The sequence below is a fragment of the Culex pipiens genome, chromosome 2 (genome assembly GCF_016801865.2).
Source record: "Culex pipiens pallens isolate TS chromosome 2, TS_CPP_V2, whole genome shotgun sequence".
NCBI classification, from domain to species: domain Eukaryota; kingdom Metazoa; phylum Arthropoda; class Insecta; order Diptera; family Culicidae; genus Culex; species Culex pipiens.
In genome coordinates, this window is record NC_068938.1 from 185,269,609 (window position 1) to 185,285,830 (window position 16,222).

The following is a 16,222-nucleotide window of genomic DNA, read 5'->3' on the forward strand; positions in this document are numbered from 1 at the left end:
TATTGCATTGCTAGCAACAATTCCTCATCATTTCTTTTTTTTCCAAAAAAAAAATAACACATTTCTTGAAAGATCATACCTTGGATGGCTTCTTGGGTCATAGATAAAGCCCCCAAAAAGTTTGAACCTATTATGTGTTTTAAAACCGTCAGTGGGGGTGACTATGGGTCAAAAAACGATAATTCTCTCGTATTTTCTAAATAACAAAAACAATTTAAATAACATTGAAAATCTTTCAACGTAGATTTGTTCTTAGATAGTTTACTAACATTGTTAAGAGCAATCGGTGCAGTAGGTATCCCTCGTCGACACGGGAGCCAACTGTTGAGTACATTAGTTCGATTTGTCACATTTGATAGATGGTCAAGGAACGTCAAGTTCAAATTCGCTCCGTCAGCCTTTTCTGACATCAGTCTATTAGCAATCTCTTCAACGGTAGACGTGTACAATTAAGGTGGACTTATTATTTATAATTTACTTGAATTTATTATAATCGATTGAAATTTCAGCACATCTATTGGGTTGCTTACAAATAAGAGTTCGTTCTGTAGTGGTTAGAATTATAAACGGACACTAAATGTAACTATTCTCTATCTTTCTTAGCCGAGGACGGCCTCTAATAAAAATCTATATTTTAGCTTCGAGCTGAACTGAACTGCAACTAGCGTGTTCTCTGCTTCCAGGATTAATCCGAGTTCTAATCACCACGTACAAACATTTTCCCAAAATATGGTGGATTTTGATGTACACTACCTTAAATGCCAATTGTTTGAAGATTGACCCAATCTCACCCCTTAGAGGGGGTGACATTGGGTCAAATGAAACTAAAATAATGCTCAAATACAACGACATGGTAAAAACAAGTCATCCAACAGTGTTTCTTGTTCGAGGGGATCATATTGATAGTAATATCCGTAAAAAATCACTTTGACCCAATCTCACCCCCCAGACCCAATGTCACCCCCACCGACAGAACACTAAAACCATGCATCTCGACAACCTTGAACTCTTAAACTCCAAGCGAAAGTTGCCCCCAAATTCAACCCCAAACTCCACTGACCTAATGCAGTCACATTATGGCTAAATTGTTTCACGATAGCAGGCGCAGGCAGGTTCCCACCGCAAGCGACCGCTTCCGCGAGAAACTTTGCACCGCGTCACCTGAATGCCACCATAATTAAATTTATCTTTTGGCTGGCCGATTTATGAAGCTTTTAATAAACAACGTCTTAATCCGAACCACCCGAAAATTCGTGGTCATTGTCGTTGGTCACTGCGGGCTGGAAACAGCTGTTCGCGGAAGAATCCAAACAATGGCCATTATTCGATGTCTGCTATTTTTGGGATTTTCCGGACGTACGCGCGCAGGCGGTTTTACTACAAAATTTACTACAAAGTATGCACTTTGCATCGCGAGATGGCTGGGCGGTATCTGATGCATACGAGAATTGAGTCGAGTTGATCGTCGTGCCCATCGGGAGGCACCTTCCCGCGCAAGTCTTGAACCTTATTTCCATTCATTGCTGGCGCTGGTGCGGGGTGATGGGTAGGTTTAACAATAACAAACAACGCGCACCTCTACCTCAAGTTCATTGCTGAGGGTTTACGGTTAGTGTCGGCTTGGGTTGGGCTATTCGGGCGGATTGGCGTACAAGTTGGCACCCATTTTTGGTCGCAGTCGTTAATCTTGACTACCGACGCTTCCCCTTCTGTGAGTTGTACAACGGTAACAGGTTACGACGTGATTACTCATTTGGATTAACTGTGCAATGCGTCATAAAAGTGCATATGTTCAGATTTACGACCTGGAACGAAACCAACCTGAAGTTCAACCTGAATATTTAGGTATTGTTCAGGGTTTCAGAGATTTTGAAGAATCGAATCTAAGAAGTTCTCGAAAGATTGCAAAATCGTCAACCTAAGCCGATCGTAACAACTCAACACTCGATGCGTCAACCAGTCTGTCGTGGCAGAACTCAGTGCGTCAACGCCTCCAATCTTTGAACACATGATTCAACTTACGAAACCAAGATCCACCTCCATCTCACCGAAAGGCCTGAGAAGAAACGCTCAATGTCAATGCACTTATAAAGCAAAAACTGCAATTCGCGTTACAATGGACGAATAAATATCAATTCTAGACAATTTACTATCAATCAAGACTGGAATAAGCCATCGATTTGCATACATCAAGCGGCTGAACTTGGCCCCGTGCGGCAGAGGCGGTGAAGTTCAGATCATTGCCGCGAACTACCATCACGGCATCTTCTTTACCTTCTCCGAATCAGGTTTGTAAATTTGTACAAACTAGATAATGGATGGTTTGGCTTGTTGGCGGCGGTCTTGTATGATCAGCACCTATTTATGGCCGCGGAACGAAACGGATGAGCGATTCGTCTTCTGCTTGATCTCTGTGGTGTGGTGTAGTTTAATTGAGCAATTGAGATGGCCGGATAGATCTTTGAACTTTGCATTCCCCGTAGCAGCGTTGGGTGGAATCGGGAATGGGTTGCGATGATTGTCGGGTTTGTCACTTGTTGAAGAAGGCGGTTCTGGTAACCGATTTGAGAAATTAAGACGTATTAGATGTTTCGGTTGTGCTCTCAAGAAGGTCAAAACAGGGGTGATCAAAGCCCATTAGCCAATTTTATTTTACATGCATACACATTTGTAATTCATCACTCAATTTATCTTTGATCAATTTACTATTTTTGTGAGATAAAACTGGTTTCTTTGAATCGAAAAATTGTTTGATATTAATGGATTGGTATTTTTTAAATCTAGTTATCATTCATTCACTGTACACTCAACCCCAGGTGGTTGGTAACTTTTCGTTTGATACTTTTTTATTTTGTACCTCGTTGGTTGGTCAAAGTCAAACTAAAATGTGACGAACTGTCACTTTTTACACGGGACTCACACTTACTATCATACCAAACGTTTGGTAGTGTGTGTGAGCTCCGTGTAAAGAGGGCGTCAAACTAAAAATTGACCCCGTTCGTTTGACAACAATTAAGTTTTACGCCGTGACGTCATTTGACAGCTCGTGTGCACTGTTTACATGATCTTCGTCGATTGTAGACGATTTTCCCGAACAGTGTATTACCTTTCAGCATCCATTTCTGTGCTAAAAATTCAACTTTTCCCAGCTATGTTTCTGATAACCTTAGATTTTTCCTCCAAATCCGGGTTTGTTTACATAATTATTGAGCTTTTTTATGATAGCTCTTCAAATCAGGTCACAACGGAAACCCGTGTACCAACAAGCAATATCTCTCCTTATAATTTACATAAATCTACGATACACGACTTCAACATGCATAACTTGTCAATTTCAGTACATAATTGACTCTCAACTAACAATTAAAAGGTGAGAAGTATTCTTCCGCTGACATCAACTCCCGTTTCCCGTTGCATTTTTCACATCGCACAATACCTCATCAGAACAAGTCCATCATCCCAAGCTGCACTGCACGATGTCGTCTTACAGTCTCGAGTCAGTGCTGCTGCACCTGATGTCATCACTGAACGCTATACCCTCCCCTTTTCGTCATATACAATGGTGGGTTGGGATACATTACACAACCGGCAAGCTCTGAACTTCAACGAAGTACCACACCTCTTTATTCGCAAATTGTTCAACTGCTCCAGCAGCGCTCCCTTCGTACATTTCGACCTGCAGCTGGATAACTGCTCAGTTCATAACTTACGACATCATCCCGAGCTCAAGTGCACTCAATTTCCCTCACATTTGTGTCTAATGAAGTGAGTCAAATTGAATCTCCGCGAGTCTAGCGCGGTATCTCGCAGCTTAAATCTCACGACGATGCAGATCTCCCCCTGTGTGGACACACAATCGAGAACATTCACACAGTCCCAAAGTGCTTCGATTTGAAGAGTCGCGCGCAGCGGTCGTGCGACTTGAAACAAATAAAGTCAGTCATTCCCGCCCGGTCTTCGCTTTCCCGCCGAGTCGGGTTGGGTTCAACTCCAAGCAATGATTTCAATTAATTTCAATAATAATCTCGCTTCTTCTCTCTTTCTCTCGTTTACAGATGTAACCAACATCTCGCAAAAGTGGAACAAACTGCGCCGCCGTTGTGCGTCGTTCAAGACAGTCTCGGGTCCGGCGTCGCTAGATTCGGACACCAACTTCATTCTCGGGGAGCACCCGGCGGCCCACTACCAGATCATAGCGTCCCCGGGACCGGTACAGGTTCAGCAGACGACGACGACGACGCACCATCATCATCACCATCACCACCACCACAGCGGAAGTGGGGGAAGTGGTGGCCACAGGCATCACCACCATCACCACCACGTGCACGGATCTACAGGAGTTCCCCACGAACACCACCACGGCCACTACCTGCCCGATCCGAACTGGGAGTTGCGACACTCGAGTTCCGGCTCTTCGACCTCGTCCTCGACGATTGGACCTCCGATCTACGCCACCGAGGAGTACTGGCAGATTCACGAACGGGATGTGAAGTTGTGGCGACTGGGAGCTCACCAGACGTACGCGCATCGAATCCGGGCCACGCCCAACCAGCGCCGCAGTGCCCACAGCATCGACTGGGAGTACAACGTGCAAAAGTACGAAAACATGGTCGATCCAGCACAGGTCCGGCTGTTCCGCCACGAGAAGCTCCAGTACTACGACGATGTGGCCATCGTGAAGCAGAAGAAGAACTCGCTAGGGGCCTGCAGCGAAAGTGAAAGTGGAATCAAGGTCGCCAAAGAGATCAAACTGCCTAGTCTGAAAAACTTCAAGTCGGCGTCGATGCGACTGCCCGGACAGAAAACCTCCATCAACGAAGTTCAGCAACTGCTGCGCAGCAAGTTCAACCGAATCCACGCTGGACTACGCAAACGTCGAGCCCTCTCCGTTCAGGAGGTCTTCCAAGCCCCTCCCCAAGGCAACACCCCATCCAAACCTACGTTCTACGTCCCGTCGCCGCTGGTCGGCGAACGACACCCCCACAATCCGTCCCGTTACGACGAAGAACTCAACGACGACGGCGACGAAGATGGCCCGCTCAGCCTACCCTTCATCAACGAGAACCTCCTCCCAACCGACTCAACCACCCCGGTTGTCCACCTCCGCGATCGCTCACTCTCCCCACGCAAAGAACGCACCAAAACCTGGTACCGCAACATCGACCTCAGCCTGGCGGCCACGCCCCAACGCAAACCCGACCCGGAACCAGCCCAACCCGACGAACCCAAAGAACCGAAACCAAACTTCGCGATCGGAGGTCGCGTATCGCTGCGGGAACGCGTCGAAAACATGCACCTCAACCGACTGCGCTCCAAAACCAACAGCCAATCGCCGTCCCCTAGTCCGAAGAAACCCGCCGAGCCAACATCCCGAAAAATCCGACCCCGCAGCCACTCCCCCCTCAAAAACCTCAAAATCAACCTGTCCAGCCTGACGACCAGCACCGACTCGCCCAACTCGACCCCGAAACCAAAGCGCGAATCGTTTGGCCTGTTTGGCCGGCTCAACCGGATGATGCACGGCGCGAGTCCGACGCCGGAAAAGTCACCGACGGCGGCGGCGAGCCCGAGCCCCAAACAGCAGCAAACGGTCAGCTACAGCCACAACGTGAGCAAGCAGTCCACGATACAAAAGTTGACCAAGTTGAGTGGCAATGGCCGGCGGGAGTCTACGGGAGTGGATTCGGGCACGCCGAGCGCGAAGCAGGATACGGCGAAGGTGACGGCGGCGGTGGATCGTGACCGGAAATCTAAACAGGTGAGTGTGGGGAGCTCAAAAATTGCAATTTTCACGGGGACCAAAATTCCAAAACACTAAATTACACGGAACGAGAAATAACATAACCATTAGAGTGTAACAAAAATGACTTTTTGGCGGGCATTCAAGGGTTTGTTCCGGTGGGCATACTAAGCCCAAATCCAAAATATGAGCTTGATTGGACGTAACAGGAGCTGGCGCTCCGGCCTTCAATTTTAAATGGGATTTAACCCGTAAAAAAAGATTTTTTCAAAAATGTCACTTTTTGAGGCATTTTGGCCACTGAAGCGTTTATTTTCAACATCATTGGCGTCTAGGCCAGATCCTTGCGCATCTTTCAGTATATATAACATTGAAATTTGGAGCACTCTGGAGCTCGGTACAGACCTTCAAAGTTTGGCATTTTTTCGAAAAATCGGCCCCGGCAAAATCAAATGGCGTCTAGGGCGTCGCGAGGCGCGACGCATATCTTTTTTGCCGGGACCGATTTTTCGAAAAAATGCCAAACTTTGAAGGTCTGTACCGAGCTCCAGGGTACTCCAAATTTCAATGTTATATATACCAAAAGATGCGCAAGGATCTGGCCTACACGCCAATGATGTTGAAAATAAACGCTTCAGTGGCCAAAATGCCTCAAAAAGTGACATTTTTGAAAAAATCTTTTTTTACGGGTTAAATCCCATTTAAAATTGAAGGCCGGAGCGCCAGCTCCTGTTACGTCCAATCAAGCTCATATTTTGGATTTGGGCTTAGTATGCCCACCGGAACAAACCCTTGAATGCCCGCCAAAAAGTCATTTTTGTTACATCCTAATAACCATGAAAATCTCATGTTCAAATTGCAGAATTACTTAAATTTATAATAGTTTTGCAAAACAAGTTGAAAAGGTTGACATAAAATATCAAGATGCAAAAATATAACAAAATTTCATGAATTTGTAAAAATAAATCCTTTTGGATTTTCAATTTCCCCAAACAAATTTAGTGAAAATTATACAAGGCTCGAAAAATCTTAATTTTCTGAAATGTTTCAGGTCATTATATCTTGAATAAAAACTACCTAACTATTAATTTTCTCATTTTTTTTGTAAAGAATAAAAATATGATATAATAGTTTTCGAAGAAAAACTGATAAAATACTATCGAAGCTACAAATAGCAATCCCTGATTGCTCATCTTTTAATTTCTCTTTGTCTACGATTCTTATTTACTCTATTAAGTTATTCAGTTACCCTGATTTTGTAACAAGGCTAATTTTTCTTTCAAAAAAATAAATAAATAAAACCACACACATTAACGACCGCCAGGTATTTTGTGTCTCTGAATAGCATCAATTTTGAAAATTGTGAATTTCACAGGATTTTACGGAAATAACTACTACTCTAGAATGATTTAGAATTTTCAAAACCAAGATGGCGACCAAAAAGCAATTTTTAATTTAATATGCATTCAACCACTAAAATTTGACTTAAATTGGGTCACAGAACTCAAATTTATGCTAAAAGAAAGCAAATAAAAAAAAATAAAAAAAGTTTGATGCATGATTTGATTATCCGAAGTTCCATACAAACCTTCGGATAATCGAGGCTTCGGATAATCGAGTCTGGACTGTACACGGAAAAAATGAATTTCGCGATTTTTAATTGGACTTATTTTTGAATTTCTACAATACGGATTTCTTTTATTTTCCCATTTTTTATAGGTTTTAAGAGACTAAAACAGCATCTTTTGCGCTTATGTTTCATATGGTGCAAATCTGATACCAGAAATATAACCTTTTTAAACAAAAATTTTAATATTAGTAAAAAACGCAAATATTGTCGAACAAACTTAAAAAATAATCATGTTATAGGGGAACTATACCCCTTTTCAGCCTATTTCTATTATCGGCCTATCAGCACTTTGTTCATGAATTACGGCTTTCAAAAAGTGTTTTTGACTGTTCCAAAGTTATAAATAGCTCGAATTAAAGTGAGCAAGCAACTCTCCATTGTTGAAATTTCTGTAAATGTTGATTTAATAGCGAAAAACGGCAAAGTGATGAGAATTGGTCGAACGGCTTAGAGTTATTAAAATGGGTATATTTCCCCTAGATCAATGCAGAATCCAATTTGCTATCGAAAATAAATTTAAAATTTTATTGATAAAGTGCACCGTATTCAACTTATAGTCATTTTCAGCTTAACATTTTTGATAATATAACTTTTTTTGTATGATTTAAAATATTTTTTGAAGAAAAAGCATCATTGAAACAATATGTTGTGAAAAGCTAAGAAAATTTAATTTTTTTTTTTTGACTTTGTTGATCGGACTGTCGGTTGCTGAGATGCATTCCTTTTAAAGTTTTTTTTTTGCTCGAAAAATGAGTTGTTATCAGCTGGGTGATGAATAGAGAGAATGCGTAACGTGATTTTCGAATGATCCCACTTTGTTTACACCTATAAAGTAGGAGGCTGTTCAAGCTCAAGCATGACTTCTTTCTTACTGGTAAATGAGCTGTTTTAAAATCAGTGGTATATGTTTTATTTTGTCTAGTTTTTGACTTTGTTTGCTGTAAAATTGTGTGTGTTTTCAAGTTTCGATTGGTTAGAAGATGTTTTTATTTTTTACGGGTGACGACGAACCGCGGCGAGAGTGTCATTCTGCGTTGTCGCAGATGCATTCCCTGTCTGATTTTGGTATCCTTCAACTCTTCCTGGTCCAGCGAAAACACATCGCGAACCACTTTGGCCTAATTCTTCAACCCGCAAATTATTTTTCAATTTATTTTAACAGTGTACAATATTTTTTTCGGAAAAGTCTTTTTCATAAGTTACAACTTTGTCGAAGACACCAAATCGATCATAAAACATAAACCCTCTTCTTTTTTGACAAAGAACTTTGTCCTAAGGTTTCTATACGTGGTGTCAATCCAAAATTTTCGCGAAGCGAAAACGTTACGTGACGAATTCCCCTCTCGGCAAATTTCCCCTCTTTTTGGTGCACGCTGGTTGGATGAACGAACGTTTCCCAATCAGTCGATCGAGAGACGTGAGATTGATGTATCTAAAATCTCCCCCACTCCACCTCATAATTTTCGGATCGTCGACGAGCCAACAAAACTCGGCTCGGTCGGTCCCGAAAATTCATTCTATTGCTGGACGACGACGAGGACACATCAGAAGCAGATGGCCTGGTGGCCCGGTAGCAGACGGCCTGGAGGTCCGGGAGCAGATGGCTTGGAGGCAAGGACCAGCTAAGACATGCCGGTCGCGTGAGTCGATCATTGGAACTTGCCACCACCTGGAGTGGCCGGAGGCCCCGCGGATGTTCCGATGGGGGGACATTTGCCGGACCGTAAGAGTTGGGGCAATATGGGTATCAAACTTTATGGTTTTTGATACTGGATATGAAATTTGACATTTCGGCAGTGGTGGGTACAATCCGGAGTGGCCGGAGGCCCCGCGGATGTTCCGATGGGGGGACATTTGCCGGACCGTAAGAGTTGGGGCAATATGGGTATCAAACTTTAGGGATTTTGATACTGGATATGAAATTTGACATTTCGGCAGTAGTGGGTACAATCCGGAGTGGCCGGAGGCCCCGCGGATGTTCCGATGGGGGGACATTTGCCGGACCGTAAGAGTTGGGGCAATATGGGTATCAAACTTTATGGTTTTTGATACTGGATATGAAATTTGACATTTCGGCAGTAGTGGCCACAATCCGGAGTGGCCGGAGACCCCGCGGATGTTCCGATGGGGGGACATTTGCCGGACCGTAAGAGTTGGGGCAATATGGGTATCAAACTTTATGGTTTTTGATACTGGATATGAAATTTGACATTTCGGCAGTAGTGGGTACAATCCGGAGTGGCCGGAGGCCCCGCGGATGTTCCGATGGGGGGACATTTGCCGGACCGTAAGAGTTGGGGCAATATGGGTATCAAACTTTATGGTTTTTGATACTGGATATGAAATTTGACATTTCGGCAGTAGTGGCCACAATCCGGAGTGGCCGGAGACCCCGCGGATGTTCCGATGGGGGGACATTTGCCGGACCGTAAGAGTTGGGGCAATATGGGTATCAAACTTTATGGTTTTTGATACTGGATATGAAATTTGACATTTCGGCAGTAGTGGGTACAATCCGGAGTGGCCGGAGGCCCCGCGGATGTTCCGATGGGGGGACATTTGCCGGACCGTAAGAGTTGGGGCAATATGGGTATCAAACTTTATGGTTTTTGATACTGGATATGAAATTTGACATTTCGGCAGTAGTGGTCACAATCCGGAGTGGCCGGAGGCCCCGCGGATGTTCCGATGGGGGGACATTTGCCGGACCGTAAGAGTTGGGGCAATATGGGTATCAAACTTAATGGTTTTTGATACCGGACATGAAATTTGATATTTCGGCAGTAGTGGCCACAATCCGGAGTGGCCGGAGGCCCCGCGGATGTTCCGATGGGGGGACATTTGCCGGACCGTAAGAGTTGGGGCAATATGGGTATCAAACATTATGGTTTTTGATACTGGGCATGAAATTTGACATTTCGGCAGTAGTGGCCACAATCCGGAGTGGCCGGAGGCCCCGCGGATGTTCCGATGGGGGGACATTTGCCGGACCGTAAGAGTTGGGGCAATATGGGTATCAAACTTTATGGTTTTTGATACTGGGCATGAAATTTTACATTTCGGCAGTAGTGGCCACAATCCGGAGTGGCCGGAGGCCCCGCGGATGTTCCAATGGGGGGACATTTGCTGAACCGTAAGAGTTGGGGCAATATGGGTATCAAACTTTATGGTATTTGATACTGAACATGAAATTTGACATTTCGGCAGTAGTGGCCACAATCCGGAGTGGCCGGAGGCCCCGCCGATGTTCCGATGGGGGGACATTTGCTGGACCGTAAGAGTTGGGGCAATATGGGTATCAAACCTAATGGTTTTTGATACCGGACATGAAATTTGACATTTTGGCAGTAGTGGCCACAATCCGGAGTGGCCGGAGACCCCGCGGATGTTCCGATGGGGGGACATTTGCCGAACCGTAAGAGTTGGGGCAATATGGGTATCAAACCTAATGGTTTTTGATACCGGACATGAAATTTGACATTTTGGCAGTAGTGGCCACAATCCGGAGTGGCCGGAGACCCCGCGGATGTTCCGATGGGGGGACATTTGCCGAACCGTAAGAGTTGGGGCAATATGGGTATCAAACCTAATGGTTTTTGATACCGGACATTAAATTTGATATTTCGGCAGTAGTGGCCACAATCCGGAGTGGCCGGAGGCCCCGCGGATGTTCCGATGGGGGGACATTTGCCGGACCGCAAGAGTTGGGGCAATATGGGTATCAAACTTAATGGTTTTTGATACCGGACATGAAATTTGATATTTCGGCAGTAGTGGCCACAATCCGGAGTGGCCGGAGGCCCCGCGGATGTTCCGATGGGGGGACATTTGCCGGACCGTAAGAGTTGGGGCAATATGGGTATCAAACTTTATGGTTTTTGATACTGGGCATGAAATTTGACATTTCGGCAGTAGTGGCCACAATCCGGAGTGGCCGGAGGCCCCGCGGATGTTCCGATGGGGGGACATTTGCCGGACCGTAAGAGTTGGGGCAATATGGGTATCAAACTTTATGGTTTTTGATACTGGGCATGAAATTTTACATTTCGGCAGTAGTGGCCACAATCCGGAGTGGCCGGAGGCCCCGCGGATGTTCCAATGGGGGGACATTTGCCGAACCGTAAGAGTTGGGGCAATATGGGTATCAAACTTTATGGTATTTGATACTGAACATGAAATTTGACATTTCGGCAGTAGTGGCCACAATCCGGAGTGGCCGGAGGCCCCGCGGATGTTCCGATGGGGGGACATTTGCCGGACCGTAAGAGTTGGGGCAATATGGGTATCAAACTTTATGGTATTTGATACTGAACATGAAATTTGACATTTCGGCAGTAGTGGCCACAATCCGGAGTGGCCGGAGGCCCCGCGGATGTTCCGATGGGGGGACATTTGCCGGACCGTAAGAGTTGGGGCAATATGGGTATCAAACTTTATGGTTTTTGATACTGGGCATGAAATTTTACATTTCGGCAGTAGTGGCCACAATCCGGAGTGGCCGGAGGCCCCGCGGATGTTCCGATGGGGGGACATTTGCCGAACCGTAAGAGTTGGGGCAATATGGGTATCAAACCTAATGGTTTTTGATACCGGACATGAAATTTGACATTTTGGCAGTAGTGGCCACAATCCGGAGTGGCCGGAGACCCCGCGGATGTTCCGATGGGGGGACATTTGCCGAACCGTAAGAGTTGGGGCAATATGGGTATCAAACCTAATGGTTTTTGATACCGGACATTAAATTTGATATTTCGGCAGTAGTGGCCACAATCCGGAGTGGCCGGAGGCCCCGCGGATGTTCCGATGGGGGGACATTTGCCGGACCGTAAGAGTTGGGGCAATATGGGTATCAAACTTTATGGTTTTTGATACTGGGCATGAAATTTTACATTTCGGCAGTAGTGGCCACAATCCGGAGTGGCCGGAGGCCCCGCGGATGTTCCGATGGGGGGACATTTGCCGAACCGTAAGAGTTGGGGCAATATGGGTATCAAACTTTATGGTATTTGATACTGAACATGAAATTTGACATTTCGGCAGTAGTGGCCACAATCCGGAGTGGCCGGAGGCCCCGCGGATGTTCCGATGGGGGGACATTTGCCGGACCGTAAGAGTTGGGGCAATATGGGTATCAAACTTTATGGTTTTTGATACTGGATATGAAATTTGACATTTCGGCAGTAGTGGTCACAATCCGGAGGGGCCGGAGGCCCCGCGGATGTTCCGATGGGGGGACATTTGCCGGACCGTAAGAGTTGGGGCAATATGGGTATCAAACTTTATGGTTTTTGATACTGGATATGAAATTTTACATTTCGGCAGTAGTGGCCACAATCCGGAGTGGCCGGAGGCCCCGCGGATGTTCCGATGGGGGGACATTTGCCGGACCGTAAGAGTTGGGGCAATATGGGTATCAAACTTTATGGTTTTTGATACTGGGCATGAAATTTTACATTTCGGCAGTAGTGGCCACAATCCGGAGTGGCCGGAGGCCCCGCGGATGTTCCGATGGGGGGACATTTGCCGGACCGTAAGAGTTGGGGCAATATGGGTATCAAACTTTATGGTTTTTGATACTGGATATGAAATTTTACATTTCGGCAGTAGTGGCCACAATCCGGAGTGGCCGGAGGCCCCGCGGATGTTCCGATGGGGGGACATTTGCCGGACCGTAAGAGTTGGGGCAATATGGGTATCAAACTTTATGGTTTTTGATACTGGGCATGAAATTTTACATTTCGGCAGTAGTGGCCACAATCCGGAGTGGCCGGAGGCCCCGCGGATGTTCCAATGGGGGGACATTTGCCGAACCGTAAGAGTTGGGGCAATATGGGTATCAAACTTTATGGTATTTGATACTGAACATGAAATTTGACATTTCGGCAGTAGTGGCCACAATCCGGAGTGGCCGGAGGCCCCGCGGATGTTCCGATGGGGGGACATTTGCTGGACCGTAAGAGTTGGGGCAATATGGGTATCAAACCTAATGGTTTTTGATACCGGACATGAAATTTGACATTTTGGCAGTAGTGGCCACAATCCGGAGTGGCCGGAGACCCCGCGGATGTTCCGATGGGGGGACATTTGCCGAACCGTAAGAGTTGGGGCAATATGGGTATCAAACCTAATGGTTTTTGATACCGGACATGAAATTTGACATTTTGGCAGTAGTGGCCACAATCCGGAGTGGCCGGAGACCCCGCGGATGTTCCGATGGGGGGACATTTGCCGAACCGTAAGAGTTGGGGCAATATGGGTATCAAACCTAATGGTTTTTGATACCGGACATTAAATTTGACATTTCGGCAGTAGTGGCCACAATCCGGAGTGGCCGGAGACCCCGCGGATGTTCCGATGGGGGGACATTTGCCGAACCGTAAGAGTTGGGGCAATATGGGTATCAAACCTAATGGTTTTTGATACCGGACATTAAATTTGACATTTCGGCAGTAGTGGCCACAATCCGGAGTGGCCGGAGGCCCCGCGGATGTTCCGATGGGGGGACATTTGCTGGACCGTAAGAGTTGGGGCAATATGGGTATCAAACCTAATGGTTTTTGATACCGGACATGAAATTTGACATTTTGGCAGTAGTGGCCACAATCCGAAGTGGCCGGAGGCCCCGGGGATGTTCCGATGAGGGGACATTTGCCGGACCGTAAGAGTTGGGGCAATATGGGTATCAAACTTAATGATTTTTGATACTGGACATAAAAAGTTGCATTTGGCCATTATCTGAAATTAAGCAGTTAAAATATGCTAATGCTAAGCAGTTAAAATATATTGCTTATTAGGCAGGAAGTAATAAATAGACTACTGCAATGCACATTTTTTTGTGCCACTGTGAAAATCTGTTTCTGGAAATTTAGAATAACTATCTCGTAATCATTAAGAGCCCTGTAAAGGGTAGTTTTTAATGTCTGCTGTTCAAATTTCCTTTACTGCCGCCGATTGCTTGCAACAGCCTTGCAAAAACATTCCCGCATCTTGGTAACTTTCGAGTGGTGAAGGAAAGTAAATTGATTTCACTTCGATTTCTATTTCAGCTCCACTTGCATTTCCGTCCCCTTAGTTCGATAGGACGGTTATTATAAGGGGGGAATTTGGACCGGACATTCTAATCGAAAATTTCAACAATCATCTTGCAAAGTTCTTTGTCATACTGGTCATGTGTAACATAACCACCTTCACCTTTTTTCGAATATTCACATGTCCATTTTGTATGACCAGCCGCAAAATTGTTCTCATTTCGTAGGTCAAAAAAAAAAACAAATTGGAAAATCTCGAAAAAAAAGTTGAGAAATTTCTGAAAATTTATGTAACACTTTATCAGAGTCATAGGAGAATTTAAGGTTTTCATGTTATACCCAACTCGAGAAAGTTTTTTTCGTAGAATAAAGCAGGTTTATCGGAATTGAATAATCCTCGACATTTTTGAAACATTTCAGAATGAAAGTACGAAGTTTAAAAAAAAACTCTGGTACCTCATCATCACATTTCCAAGACAAATTTCATCGCACAATTAACATTTCCAAGTACATGTTAATTGTTAAGTCAACATTCTACAATTGGAGTGCACTTTGCACCAACCCACCCAGCAAAATGTAGTTCAAATTCCACCACCGCATAATTGGAATAATTCACACCCATCATCCCAATACTACGCGAGTTCCACCGACCATACGCGGAAGCTACTCCGCGCAGAATGTGCCGTTCCAGGGGCCGCTGCTCGGTGCCAGCCGGTCAATGTGTTAAAGAGCAAAACAACAAATTCTTCTCCAAGCAGCAAATGCAAGATCTTTACTGCACTCCGTTATATAAATATAGCCCCTTCGCATTTTCTTGAAAAACCAACATAGAAGGTTCAAATTCCTTCCACACTCTGGGTTCCATTATTATGGGTAAAAGTTCAACGAAAAGAGCTGTTGAGCGCTGATGGATGCTGTTCTTATGGTTGTGCCGGCTCAGGCAATGGAGAAAATTTATTCTGAACCGCGGGTTTGTTTGTGAGTGTGTGTAGATTTTAAGAATTGAATAATTACACCCATCGAGCGCGCGAGACTGTAGCTCCCATGCGTAAATGAGTTAAAACTATAGTAGCGGTTCTGGACCGAGGGGTTAATTAAATAAATATTTTGGCTAAATTTTCAACTCACAATTTTCATTTTAACTCAAGCATAAATTAATCTCAAAATATTCTTTTGAAAAAATATCGCCCCATTATTGGACCCCTCGTTTGGAGAAATGTGACGCACCGTTTCGTCTAGGGGCACATCTAACTATTCTAATGGGTTCGCTCTTCCCAAGTGAGAAAGTAATAAATCTCGTTTCAATTTCATTAATTACCCTTGCCGAGCACGTACTTCAGAGATGCACTCACGTGGTGTGTGTGTGTGTTTCTCCTTAATTTATGCAATTCTCATAATTCTCACATGGTTGAAACTTGATGCTCAAGGGGGGTAGTGTTCTATGCGGCTCACAAGTGCAATGGTCTATGCTTATTTGCACTGTTATGCAGGCGTGTCGGACATTTCCACTGAAATGTCGGAAGTGGTTGATAGGTTAGGAGGAGAGAGGCGCGATGAAAGGTCGTTGACTCAACTCTACACGTTTTAAGTTATTGATGAAAGCAATCTCGAAAGCTATTATTTGGCTAATAAGGCTTATTTTTAATTGTTTGACCTTCGCCTTAACAAAAATGCTTTGAGCAGCAAAAAAAAAAAGAATACCGGTTAAGATGCAAAAAAATGAAAGTGGATCTCGGAAAGTGATTTTCTAAACGATTTGGTAACTTGCGTAAAGTTCAAGGTCATTTTGAAGGACAATTAGTCAGTGAAATAAAAGTAATAATT

At 44.9% G+C, this 16,222-nt stretch overlaps 1 protein-coding gene and 1 long non-coding RNA gene across 2 annotated transcripts in view; both read left to right on the forward strand.

Moving 5' to 3' along the window:
* The window catches only part of LOC120415359 (pro-interleukin-16-like), a 136,354-nt gene that overhangs the window by 96,805 nt on the left and 23,327 nt on the right, over positions 1 to 16,222 (forward strand). Inside the window, exon 3 of the mRNA XM_039576850.2 lies at positions 4,056 to 5,758. Coding sequence (XP_039432784.1) covers positions 4,056 to 5,758 — 1,703 coding nt within the window. The remainder of the gene's footprint in view (positions 1 to 4,055; positions 5,759 to 16,222) is intronic.
* On the forward strand, positions 278 to 836 carry LOC128092931 (uncharacterized). The gene is made up of 3 exons (XR_008212107.1): positions 278 to 454; positions 510 to 579; positions 639 to 836. It is a non-coding gene; the product is annotated as an uncharacterized LOC128092931 (long non-coding RNA).